General features: G+C 49.9%; 4 protein-coding genes across 4 annotated transcripts; 3 read left to right on the forward strand and 1 right to left on the reverse strand.

Moving 5' to 3' along the window:
* Positions 1 to 7: 7 nt before the first annotated feature.
* LOC120901943 (beta-galactosidase-like) lies at positions 8 to 3,978 on the forward strand. The gene is made up of 7 exons (XM_040310321.1): positions 8 to 156; positions 246 to 403; positions 1,735 to 1,949; positions 2,031 to 2,195; positions 2,283 to 2,393; positions 2,464 to 2,850; positions 2,920 to 3,978. Exons 1-7 carry the CDS (start codon positions 88 to 90, stop codon positions 3,717 to 3,719), a joined length of 1,905 nt encoding a protein of 634 aa, XP_040166255.1. The 5' UTR covers positions 8 to 87; the 3' UTR covers positions 3,720 to 3,978.
* Positions 3,979 to 4,411: 433 nt separating this feature from the next.
* Positions 4,412 to 7,490, forward strand: LOC120898878 (beta-galactosidase-like). The gene is made up of 9 exons (XM_040305329.1): positions 4,412 to 4,870; positions 4,952 to 5,045; positions 5,125 to 5,282; positions 5,381 to 5,595; positions 5,659 to 5,823; positions 5,902 to 6,006; positions 6,069 to 6,415; positions 6,494 to 6,772; positions 6,838 to 7,490. Exons 2-9 carry the CDS (start codon positions 4,959 to 4,961, stop codon positions 7,372 to 7,374), a joined length of 1,893 nt encoding a protein of 630 aa, XP_040161263.1. The 5' UTR covers positions 4,412 to 4,870; positions 4,952 to 4,958; the 3' UTR covers positions 7,375 to 7,490.
* On the reverse strand, positions 7,417 to 8,419 carry LOC120898881. The gene is made up of 3 exons (XM_040305333.1): positions 8,225 to 8,419; positions 7,997 to 8,137; positions 7,417 to 7,926 (listed from the first exon to the last, which is right to left on the reverse strand). The coding sequence occupies exons 1-3, from the start codon at positions 8,353 to 8,355 to the stop codon at positions 7,572 to 7,574; spliced, it is 627 nt and encodes a 208-aa protein (XP_040161267.1). The 5' UTR covers positions 8,356 to 8,419; the 3' UTR covers positions 7,417 to 7,571.
* A 77-nt stretch (positions 8,420 to 8,496) lies between these two features.
* LOC120898876 (biorientation of chromosomes in cell division protein 1-like 1) lies at positions 8,497 to 11,977 on the forward strand. Its single transcript, XM_040305322.1, has 4 exons — positions 8,497 to 8,645; positions 8,841 to 9,115; positions 9,190 to 10,124; positions 10,188 to 11,977. The coding sequence occupies exons 2-4, from the start codon at positions 8,883 to 8,885 to the stop codon at positions 11,813 to 11,815; spliced, it is 2,796 nt and encodes a 931-aa protein (XP_040161256.1). The 5' UTR covers positions 8,497 to 8,645; positions 8,841 to 8,882; the 3' UTR covers positions 11,816 to 11,977.
* The last annotated feature ends 19 nt before the right edge of the window (positions 11,978 to 11,996 follow it).

Genomic DNA, 11,996 nt, shown 5'->3' on the forward strand with positions numbered 1-11,996 from the left:
GCGCGGTAGACGCCAAACCCGCAGCTCAGTTGATCGGTGCGTGTCCGTAGGAAATGTGCTCTGTGGAAAGCCTACTGCACCAACAACATGGCTAACGTGGTGTGCACTCTGTTCGCTTTGGTGTTCCTGCTTGCTGCTCCCCAGTCGGTCGATATGGTACGGTCGATCGCTCCTTTCCGATTGCCATCCACCCAACGCTTTGGGGCCTAATCGAACGGATGCTGTTTACTGTTTCACCTCTACAGCGACTGTTTAGCATCGACTACGATAACGACACCTTCGTGATGGACGGTAAACCCTTCCAGTACGTGGCCGGCTCGTTCCACTACTTTCGCGCCCTGCCCGAGAGTTGGCCATCCATCTTGCGGTCGATGCGCGCCGCCGGCCTGAATGCAGTTACGACGTGAGTGTATAAACAACAATGCAAAGTGATCAAGACCTCACTGTCAGCGCATGGGGATAGCGAGCTTTCCACCAGGGGGTTTGTTCGATGACAGCATAGGGTAAATGTACCTATAGTGGTGGTAGTACCAATAGTGGTGGTATTGCACTAAAATGCGGTTCATACGGCAAATTACAAGTAATTAAGTTATTTACGTTAGTGTGAAATGTTCTTTAACGTTTTAAAAAGGGTTTAAAAGTTAAATGGGGCCATTCCGTTACTTAGTGACCAAAAAATCCATTATTTTGTGAAATGTGTCAACATTTTTCCAAAATCCTTAGGATTTCATAACGAAACTCATTTTTCTGTTAACGTTCTAAATGACCACAAAACCACGCAATTACTAGTTTTTCAACATAACTGTTATGAAATGTTATTGTTTTACTGAAATTATTTGCCTTTTGACCATATTTATGCATTTTTAAGTGTTTTTTACCATAGTGCCATTATAGGTACACAAAACAGGCATGTTCCTATAGTGGTTATAGTTATAAAATCAATAAAAACAGGTCGTTTTAGATTTTTTCGAGGATATTTTTGACATGTCGTACTGTTTTCACTAAAATAAGCAACATAATTGAGTTTTATGTAGGTAATTTACCAAAAACAGGGCAAAATTCGCTTATATGGCTGAATGAAAAATTGACTTCAAATCAAGCACACTCTTCCGGGTGTAGGTTGACGACAGGTGTGATGCAGTACTTTAGTCAATAGTTTCATTGATCAAATTTATACATTTGTTTACGATCAAATTACGCAAGAAACCTATATTATGGCAGTAATCCTTGCTATTCATACGAAAACAGCTTCGAAACTAAGTTTCACTGATATTATACACCGTTTTTGATGCATCTTTGTTTACCACCACTATAGGATCACAATACGACGACTATAGGAACCATACCTCCATTATAGGTACAACGAAGCAGTCACAAAAATATGTATTTTTTCGTAAATTTGATGTATTTCATGATAAAAATGGTTGTGATTGCGTAGATAAAACATATTCCAATTGGTATGTGTTAAAATATTCAGAAATTGTCCTTCCTGACACTTTAAATCCATTAAAACACATCGGTACCACTACAAATTGCACCACTATTGGTACATTTACCCTAATAGGTTTAATGAAGGGGGCGTCTGTGAAGTAGATGATACTTGTGGGCAAGATAAGTACTTTGTTTTTATTGTAGCCCTGCAGTGGAGAAACTGATAAGCACACGTTGCATATGGAGCCATTCTACCAGGCGCGGTCATTCAACTTCTTTTTTCTACTACTTTCTCTTCCACAGGTACGTCGAATGGTCCCTGCACAACCCAAAGGAGGATGTGTACAACTGGCAGGGAATGGCGGACATCGAGCACTTCCTCGAGCTGGCCGATAGCGCCGGCCTGTACGTTATACTACGCCCGGGACCGTACATTTGTGCCGAGCGCGATATGGGCGGCTTCCCGTCCTGGTTGCTGCACAAATATCCCGACATACTGCTCCGCACGAACGATCTCAGTAGGAATGCTCAACAAATAGCTGGCCCTTGTGCTTTGGTTCATTTGCTGCTAATCTTTCTCTTTTTTCGTATCTACCCAGGGTATCTGCGGGAAGTACGCACCTGGTACGCACAGCTGCTGTCTCGCGTCCAGCGGTTTCTCGTCGGACAGGGTGGTCCCATCATAATGGTACAGGTCGAGAACGAGTACGGCTCGTTCTATGCGTGCGATCACAAGTACCTCAACTGGTTGCGTGACGAGACGGGTAATAAAATGTCACCAAGACTTCCTCTCCTGCTCTCTAGCTCACTCCTAATAATTTGACCTTTCGTACAATCTCCGTCTCCCGTAGAGCGATACGTGATGGGCAATGCGGTCCTCTTCACCAACAATGGGCCCGGGCTGGAGGGATGCGGCGCAATCGAGCACGTTCTAAGCTCGCTCGACTTTGGACCCGGAACAGGTAGGCTGGAATGTCTGCGAATGCTCAATCAGGCACGCTAAAACTGAGCCCCGCTTCGCATTATTCGCAGAGGATGAAATTAATGGATTTTGGACCACGCTGAGAAAAACGCAACCCAAGGGCCCGTTGGTAAACGCGGAGTACTATCCCGGCTGGTTGACGCACTGGCAGGAACCGCATATGGCCCGCACGGACACCAAACCGGTCGTTGACAGTCTGGACTTTATGCTGCGGAGCAATGTCAACGTAAACATCTACATGTTCTTCGGCGGGACCAACTACGGGTTTACGGCTGGCGCCAACAACATGGGCGCAGGAGGATACGCAGCCGATCTTACCTCGTACGACTACGATGCACCGCTCGACGAGTCCGGCGATCCAACGCCCAAGTATTTCGCCCTGCGAGACACAATCTTGAAGTACTTCCCCAAGCCCGATCTGCCCGTGCCGAAACCGAGTAGGTATTTCCCGGAAGTGGCCCAAAGACAGTGACACGTGTAGCTCACACCTTTGTTTCGTTTTGCAGCTAACAAAGTGCAACTCCCACCACTGAACATGACCCGTCTGGGCAGTCTTCTCGACCCATCCCTGCTGGAACGGCTCGCCACGCAAACGGTCACCTCCCGACTGCCCCTGTCGTTCGAGGCACTGAATCAAGTGTCGGGGCTCGTGCTGTACGAGACGCTCCTACCGGACGACATCAGGACGGACCCACGTAAGCTGATCGTCGAAGGTGTGCACGATCGGGGGTACGTGTTCGTGGGCGAACAGTTCGTCGGTGTACTATCGCGCGAAAACCAAATCAACACGCTGCCGCTCGCCCTGGACGCTGGCCAGACGCTGCGCATCGCCGTCGAGAACCAGGGCCGTATCAACTTTGGCATTGCGAACGATGGTAAAGGCATCCTCGGGAGCGTGTTCGTCAACACCCGGCAGCTGTACAACTGGACGATGTACGGGCTGCCGCTGAGCGACTTTAAGCCCATCGTCCACGCGATTAGGCACCACCGGAAGCATCAGCACCGTGTACGCAGGGCGTCACAGATAGCCGGCACGCCAATGTCCCTGTACTATGCGATATTCGACATCGAGGGACAGCTGGCGGACACCTATCTCGATCCGACCGGATGGGGCAAGGGCGTCGTGTTCGTCAACGGGTTCCTGCTCGGTCGCTACTGGCCCACGGTGGGGCCACAGGTTACGCTGTACCTTTCGAAGCATTTGCTAACGCAAAAGAACAACTACCTGGCGGTGATCGAGTATCAGAAGGAGTTTGGTGACTCGATACCGCCGCTCAAGTTCTCGGCAACTCCTTCGTTTAACTGAGCGCGTTGTTATCGTGCTGCAATCGTGGTTCTATCTTATCGTCTGTGCGCATTTCCAAGTCGATCGACCTGGTTTCGATACCGAATTGTAGCGCAGCACTATTACAAAACGCGTCTCCCACTTAAGCCATAGAGCCGCCTCTTAAGTAGCCGGGTGTGTAAGTAAGTAGGTTTATCGTACACACCAACGACCCAAACAAACCCACTCTTTTGTTGACATACAATGTAAAAAAATATAAAGCGTTCTTCCGCCAACAAAACACGTGTCGCGTGTTGTTCCTCAAACAAATTCCACAAAAACGATCCGCGCGCGAGACAACACTAACGCCACTGGACGTGTTCGTAAGACATAACACACACAAAACGGGCCCAGAATGTATGCCAAACAGGGTGTCCTCTCTTGTGATTTCGATGGGTATATGTGGTAATTGTTCTAACAGCTGTAGCAGCAGTTGATTTGATCGATCACAAACTTTTAAATATAAAATTGTCCCCTTTCTGCCCCGGCCACGCTGCGTTGCGGGAGGTAAGGTGGCGCTCGAAAAAGACACACGAACAAAGGCTTCGGGCGGCTGGTCTGATTAGCCAACGCCGGCGGGATGACGATAAGAAGCCCCCCCCCCCCCCCCCCCCCCCGTGCGTTCGATGGCGCCCGCTGGCAGGGGTTCGTTGTTTAGACCCGGTACGTATCGAATGTCGCTTAGTAGCGGCGTGCACCTGCAACGGAGCGGTTCTGTGTTCTTGTGCCCAGTGTGAGCGATCGTGAGCAGTACAGGGGGTTGATGTTGAGCGTTTTGTAATAAAAGACTAGTTTTTTATTAAGCTGAAGCTCTGTGCTGTAACAATAATTGCTTAGTTTTGAAGTCGATCATGTGTCGATCGTACTGCGAGCGGGTCATCTTCCTACTTCAAACGTGCTGAAATCCGTTCCCGTTGGTTGTTTGATGTGGGTGGACTTGGGGAGTACCACTACAACAAGCAAGACACTTAAAAAAAAATAGCCACAACCGGTTTCTTCCGTTGGAGCATCATCTCGGCCTGTTCTCGTCGCGATCGCACACTGCCAATTCGTCGTCAGCCCAACGCCGGCGTGAGCCGTGCCTGCAAAGAACAGTCGTGAGCGTGCCCGCGGGTCCAACGGATCATCCCGTGGTCTGTGTTTTTCTCTGTTCGCCCACTTCAAACGCCACTTCACGTTCGGAGATTTTCAAGTGTTTTTTTTTTATTCATCAGTTCGAAGATGATTGCTTATCGAATGCTACCGCTGCTAGCGCTGTGTCTTAGTGGCTGGGCTGCCACGGTTGAAGCGGCCGCCCAACAACCACCCGTAAGTAGGGCTAGCGTTGCTAAGCAACAGGCGAGCGCAATCTTAAGCGTGATTCCTTTTCCAACGCCCCTGTGTTTAGCGAAAGTTTGATATCGACTTCCAAAACGATACCTTCACGAAAGATGGGCAACCGTTCCAGTTTATCTCCGGCTCGTTTCACTACTTCCGCGCGCTGCCAGAATCGTGGCGCCACATTTTGCGCTCGATGCGGGCGGCAGGACTGAACACGGTCATGACGTAAGTACGGGGAGCGGGAGAGGGGAGAACCGTCTGGTTTTGGGATGCAAGTGACTAACGAAAGAAGTAAATGTGTGTGTAATGTAATGTACGCCTAGCTACATCGAATGGTCACTGCACGAGCCGATGCCGGGCCAGTACCAGTGGGAGGGTATCGCCAATTTGGAGGAGTTCATAGAGATAGCACAAAGCGAGAATCTGTTCGTGATCCTACGCCCCGGTCCGTACATCTGTGCCGAGCGGGATATGGGCGGTTTCCCCCATTGGCTGCTGACAAAGTATCCTTCCATCAAGCTGCGCACGTACGATACAGGTAGCTTCAGAGTGATCTGTTAATTTAAAATTGTTTATTTAAATTAAAATACTTTATTTAAAGACTACTTAAGAGAGGTGCAAAATTGGTACAATCAGCTGATGCCCCGTCTCGTCCGCTATCTGTACGGCAATGGTGGTCCAGTGATTATGGTTTCGATTGAGAATGAGTATGGTTCATTCAAGGCCTGCGATGGGCAGTACATGCAGTTCCTCAAGAATTTAACCGGTAAGGCATATGGCTTCTTATTCGCACTCATGTAACGTTAGATTCATGTTTGCCTCATGTTTTACTCCTCATTTTCAGTCCATTTCGTGCAGGATAAAGCGGTGCTGTTTACGAACGATGGGCCGGAGATTCTAAAGTGCGGCTCTATCCCTGGCATTCTACCCACGCTGGACTTTGGCATTAGTAATAGATCGTTTGCTGCTTCGCGCATTCCATTTTTACCACTTGTTTTCCCCTTCCTGCAGCTAACAATCCGAACGCGTTCTGGCAGCAGCTGCGAAAGTATTTGCCGAAGGGACCGCTGGTCAACGCGGAGTACTATCCCGGCTGGCTAACGCACTGGATGGAGCCGACGGCCCGTGTCGATGCCGGTATGGTCGTCAACACGCTCAAGCTGATGCTCAACCAGAAAGCGAACGTAAACTTTTACATGTTCTTCGGTGGCACCAACTTCGGTTTCACTGCCGGTGCGAACGATGTCGGGCCGGGTAAGTATAGTGCGGACATAACGTCGTACGATTACGACGCACCGTTGGATGAGGCGGGCGATCCGACGCCAAAGTATTTTGCCATCCGGAAGGTGCTCGTTGAGGTAAGGGAGCATTTGTGTTTTTTTGTCTCTCCATGTCTCTATCGTAACCGATTGTTTGCATTCCCTTCGCTTGTACAGTATTTCGGTGATCCGGGCGTACCGGCACCGGTAAAGCTGCCCAAAATGACGCTCGAAACGGTGTGGCTGGAACGGCGTGGATCGATGCTGTCGAAGCACGGTCGAACGATGCTCGCACAGAAAATAGTTACGTCCGTAACGCCGGTGTCCTTCGAAGCGCTCAATCAGCATTCCGGGTTTGTGCTGTACGAAACTCAGCTGCCCGCGGGATACAATCGTGATCCTTACACGCTCAAGGTGGAAAATCTTCACGATCGGGCTTATGTGCATATCGACGGGGTAAGTAATAAGAATCGGGTTTTATAGACACTCAAAATAACGACCACTTTTTATCCCACCATCAGACTTTTGTAGGAATATTGTCCCGCGAAACCAACACGAACACGATTCCGCTGAGCGTTGGACTTGGGACGCGACTGCAGCTGCTGGTGGAGAGCCAGGGACGCATTAACTACAACATCCCGAACGACTTCAAGGGCATCCTCGGGACAGTGACAGTGGATGCGAAACCACTGTACAACTGGACCATCACCTCGTTCCCGCTGGACAGCTATCGCTATCTGGAGAACTTCTTAACCCAACAGCCCATCGAGCAGGAAGATCTGGATGGAGCGGGAGCACAGGTGTACTACGGCACGTTCACGATCAGTAGCGACACCATCTACGACACCTACCTGTACCCGAGCGTGTGGGGCAAGGGATTGGTGTTTATCAATGGCTTCAACCTGGGCCGCTACTGGCCATTGGCTGGACCGCAGATTACGCTCTACGTGCCGAGACACATTCTTAAGAAGGGAAACAATCAAATCGTCATGATCGAGTACCAGCAGCACATCCAGCATCCGTACGTGCAGTTTATCGATAAGCCGATCTTTATGTAAGTGGGGGGAATTTCTCAAAACGCAGTACTTATGGAACTTATATTACAGTGAACATAATATAGATGCGGTAAAGTTTAATAAAAATTCATTCCGATCAATATTGATCAATAATTTCACATTTCACTTTTGTACAAAACGCTTGGCGTTCACTTTGAGTTCAACATAACGTCGCGGCAAGCTTACCTGATAAATTTCTTCTAAATTAATGCTCTAGCTTTACGGTACAGGACCGCCAACAGTACGGCACTCGAGACTAGCAGTATTGTAAGTCCTAGTTTCCTTGTGCTTAATTGAGAGGGTGCATTATCACACTCGGCTTGCTCGTTCAGCACCGACTGAATATCGGTCAGCTTCGCGGCAATCTTATCGACCGCCTGCAAGGAAAACTCCGACGCGTAAAAGCGATCATCCAGCAGCACGTTTTGCGGGAAATTCGTTTGCGTTTTCAGCTTTACCAGCTCAATCATGCAACGTATCGCTTCCACGTGCTCCGAGCTGTTCTTAAACACTGTCTGTGCGTATTCGTTGGGGTTGAATTCATTCCGCAGTACGCTACAGTAGAAAGAGAATAGGTTGCTTTAAAAAATCATTCTAAAAGTAGCATGAAGACGGTTTCGCTCACCTGTCGTACAGTCTCGTTTGATTCGATAGCGTTGATAGCTCCGATAATATTTCCTCAATCGCCTTGCTGTTGCTCATGCCCATGAGGCGCAAATCTTCCTCCACCAAACCACTGAGCTGGTTGTACTTGACACCGCATTGTCTACAAAGCGGTAAGATTGGGTTACAACAACATCGTTCCTCGTGGTCGACGACCATTGCGAAGAAAAATCAGCCTACGAACACTTACCGTAGCACGTCGGTAAGATTTTCCGTATCGTAATTGACGCTGCTCAGCAGAATCGCTACCGGATCGTAGTATTCCGTGATCGCTTCACTTTCCGTGCCATTTTGCTGCATTTTGTCCATGTTTGCAGGCATTTGCTGGTAGTTAGGGCAAACGTAAACAACCGCTTGCCGGCAAAATCACAAAACTGACCAAAACAACAAGGTGCGCACGCGCATGGTCGAAAGACGACACCGCTTTTCTATGCATCTTGTGCGAGGTTGATTTCAACTGTCAAACGTCTGTTAACTGGCGAACCGTGTTGGTCGGCGTTGGTTTGTTTATGTGAAAAGTTTCGTATTTTTCTGCAAAAGCTATTTGTTTTGAGTGAGTTCGGGACGATAATTTTGTGTTTGATGTGTAAAATATAAATTCTTCATTCTAGGTAAGATAATATAATGCTACAGTTTGTGGGTTGAAAAGGAATTAATCCCAAAATCAACCCCTCGTTTTTGGTATGCATAGTGCGCAATAGTGGCCTTGTCCCCGTGGCATTGAGCATCGTGTTCATCGAAAACATTTCATTGCTGAAAGTCCCAAGTAATAAAATTATATTCTCCATTATGATTGCCCTTTGCAGTTAAGCTTTACGCACCCGAACCCGTGTGTAACAGCCGCCATCATGATCGATGATCCGCATTTCATCGATGCCATGGTACATGAGCTCAAGTCTCAAGGTCTTTTCGATCAGTTCCGGAAAGAGTGTTTGGCCGACGTGGACACGAAGCCCGCTTATCAGAACCTGCGGCAGCGCGTGGAAGGGACGGTGAACAAGTTTCTCGGGCAGCAGGAATGGTCCGACAACATCCGGTACAAAAACCAGCTCCGAGAGCAGCTGCGTAAAAACATCATCGAGTATGTGGTTGAATGAGTTTGGAGCGGGTTGTACAAAGGGTGCTAATTTCACTTTCACTGATTAATGATTACAGATCGGGCTTTTTGGACACCGGTGTGGAGCGAATAGTGGATCAGGTAGTGAACCCCAAAATAGCTACCATTTTCCAGCCAAAGGTGGAAGAGATTGTGTACAACTATCTCGGCATCGAGAAGCCCAAATCATCCGTCAACGGGAATGAGCAGACAGCAGCAAGGCCAGAATCGTTGCTGGAAGACCTGGAAGCGGTGAGCCCGGACTCGGACAAAAAGTCCGAAGGAAGTCTCACACCATCTCCACCACCACTGCCGCCTCAACCACCACCGCCGGAAGAGCCGGAAGAGCATGGGGTCGAGAATATGGACATCGACGAGGAGGACGATGCGCTAGACGAGTCGAAGGAGCAGGATGATTTCGAATCGCCCGCCTTCGAACCGCTCGAAATGCGATCGCCCAGCAAACCGAAGGAAGATACGAACGATTCCAACTCGTCCGTTATCAGCGGGCTAACGTCGCAGGAGTCGGTAGAGAGCGACGATAAGCCCGAACATAATCCGATGGCCGACGCCGGGTCCGCCAAGCAATCCACCAGTGTGCCTCCGAGCGAAGAGCAGGAAACGCCAACGACGAAGGATTCCGAGTTCAGCCAGGAAGTGGCGCCCACAAATGACTCGCAGCTGTCGCAGGTGTCCAGCAACAGTCAGCTGCTAACGGCGACGGCCGCATCCTCCAGCGAGGAAGCTCAACCGCCAGAGGAGAACGAACGGCTGGACATAACCGAGGAGGCGCAAATGCCAACGCTGTTCAGCAGCTCCACCGACAAGCTTTCCAGCTCGAACGAAAGCGAACAGGAGGGAAAAGAAGCGGGTAAGAAGATTACGTTCGATTTCAAGAAGGATGAGTACGATTTCGTTGGCACTGAGCGTCCGTCAGCAATGACCTTGGGTGAGGAAAGCAACGCCGAAGGTAATCGCGAGCCAGATCCAGAAGGTAAATGGGCAGCTTATTATTTGTGGAATAAATTAACGACATTACGAAACAATATATTTGCAGAAGACAGCAGTACCCCGACGGCTACGCCTACGGAAACACCAACAGAAACACCAACCAAACCCAAAGACTCCGAAGAGCCGAACCTCACGCTGCAGGATGAGGAAACGTCCCAATCGGAACATTCGCTTAAAATTTGCGAAGACTCGTTCAGTGACGACAATACGAAAGATTCCCTGTCCAAAGATGCTCCCGCCTCGGTTCAGGATAGTCCGTCGAAGATGAAAGGACTTACCGACGCCAGCAGCTGCAGCGTGAAGAGCGATGACGGTGGTAAAAATGTTACTCCGGCGGATGATAAGAAAGATGAACAGGTTCCACCCGAACCGGAACCCGAAGCTGCGAATGATGAACAAAAGCCGGAAGAGAAAGCATTGGAAGAAACAAAGGAGGAAAAAGTACAGGAAGATACCGAACGGAAGGATAAAAGTCCAAAATCCGACAAAGTCGACGACGATCACTACCAAGAGCATCGCAAGCATGAACCGAACCGTCGATCGAGCGATCGTGATTCGGAGGATGGTAACGATAAACACGATTCGGGCGGATCGGCAGCACCATCGGCGAACGGTACAGGAGAGAAGCCAAATCCCTCCGCACAGGAATCCAGTGAGAAAGCACCCGAGAAGGAAAAATCCCCCGCAAAAGAGCCTACAGATGGAATCGACTCATTGATGCTAAGCAAGGAGCGGGACCGACTTTGTGGTTCCGTCACACCGACCGGTGAGGGAGCGCCCATGGATTCATCCTCCTCCGGCATCCAGTCGGGCGACGATTCGGAGAAGAGCCCTGAAACGCTCAAATCGTACAGCAAGCCGGAATCGATCGTGCTCCCCGTGCAGCCGGTCGTAATCGATCAGATGCTGACGAGCATGGAGGACGACAAAATCGAACGACTGCTCAACGGCGAAACACACACGAACGATGCAACGCTCGAATCACTCAAGCGGCAATGGCAGTCGACGGAGGGCAGGATCCGAAAGCCCAAATTTGCTTCCAACTTTTCCGAAGCGCGTCGGCTGATGAAGGTGCGCAAGCAGATGCAGCGCCAGGAGCAGAAATGTCGCGAACAGGCGCTAGCGATGGCGAAAAAGTACATCAGCGAGAGCAAAGCATTCGGCGGCCGCTGTATGGAGGATCAGGGCATCGAGCTGGAGTTTGTGTGCGACGGGACGCGTAAATCGCCCGGGCCGACCATTTCTTCCCCAATCCCGAAGGCGGAACCGACGGGGGAGAGTGTCCAGGTGGGCGGAGGGAGCGATCCGGAGCTACGGTACTTCCCCGAGGAGCAGGAAGTGTTCCAGCTCGACGAGAAGCGGCTCGACTTTCTGCGCTCCAAGACCGAGGGCGTCACGTTCGGTAAGAACTTTAAGGTGCAGCATTACCGTACGATCGTCTACTCGCTCACCGTGGCAACGCCGAAGGTAGCGAAACGAGCAGCCGCGCCGGGTACGGCGGGCAGTGGCAAGGCAAAGCGTACCGCGGCCGTTAACGGGGTGGCGAAAAAGCTGGACCTTACGGTGGAAGACGAAAGCAAGCGGGCCGGTTTGGCGACGATCCGCAAGCAACGATCCATCAGGAATCGGTTGGTTGAGAAAAGCACACCACCATCCGTCGGAACGGACGCATAAGAAGGGCGTTTGTGTGTGCGCGCGCGCGCGTGTAGAGTAACTATTAAAGGCGTAGTCAGACAAAGACAACAATGTCCAGTTTCCAAGGGAGGGTTTTATTAACTGTTAGGCTTTGATTTGGATGATCATTACGAGAGTAAATAAAGAGTTATATTAGTTTTATATCACGAGTTTTGCGTAC

The sequence above is a fragment of the Anopheles arabiensis genome, chromosome 2 (genome assembly GCF_016920715.1).
Source record: "Anopheles arabiensis isolate DONGOLA chromosome 2, AaraD3, whole genome shotgun sequence".
Taxonomy (NCBI): Eukaryota; Metazoa; Arthropoda; class Insecta; order Diptera; family Culicidae; genus Anopheles; species Anopheles arabiensis.

Excerpts from the sequence above, each read along its gene's own strand:
- LOC120898881 (XM_040305333.1), bottom strand. The coding sequence starts at position 8,355 with ATGCCTGCAAACATGGACAAAATGCAGCAAAATGGCACGGAAAGTGAA. Across the intron at positions 8,138-8,224 it reads AATCTTACCGACGTGCTACG|ACAATGCGGTGTCAAGTACA; the intron begins GTAAGTGTTCGT and ends ACCGCTTTGTAG. Across the intron at positions 7,927-7,996 it reads CAAACGAGACTGTACGACAG|CGTACTGCGGAATGAATTCA; the intron begins GTGAGCGAAACC and ends TTTCTACTGTAG.
- LOC120898876 (XM_040305322.1), top strand. The coding sequence starts at position 8,883 with ATGATCGATGATCCGCATTTCATCGATGCCATGGTACATGAGCTCAAG. Across the intron at positions 9,116-9,189 it reads CTGCGTAAAAACATCATCGA|ATCGGGCTTTTTGGACACCG; the intron begins GTATGTGGTTGA and ends TAATGATTACAG. Across the intron at positions 10,125-10,187 it reads TCGCGAGCCAGATCCAGAAG|AAGACAGCAGTACCCCGACG; the intron begins GTAAATGGGCAG and ends ATATATTTGCAG.
- LOC120898878 (XM_040305329.1), top strand. The coding sequence starts at position 4,959 with ATGATTGCTTATCGAATGCTACCGCTGCTAGCGCTGTGTCTTAGTGGC. Across the intron at positions 5,824-5,901 it reads GTTCCTCAAGAATTTAACCG|TCCATTTCGTGCAGGATAAA; the intron begins GTAAGGCATATG and ends CCTCATTTTCAG. Across the intron at positions 6,773-6,837 it reads CTTATGTGCATATCGACGGG|ACTTTTGTAGGAATATTGTC; the intron begins GTAAGTAATAAG and ends TCCCACCATCAG.
- LOC120901943 (XM_040310321.1), top strand. The coding sequence starts at position 88 with ATGGCTAACGTGGTGTGCACTCTGTTCGCTTTGGTGTTCCTGCTTGCT. Across the intron at positions 2,394-2,463 it reads CGACTTTGGACCCGGAACAG|AGGATGAAATTAATGGATTT; the intron begins GTAGGCTGGAAT and ends CATTATTCGCAG. Across the intron at positions 2,851-2,919 it reads TCTGCCCGTGCCGAAACCGA|CTAACAAAGTGCAACTCCCA; the intron begins GTAGGTATTTCC and ends TTCGTTTTGCAG.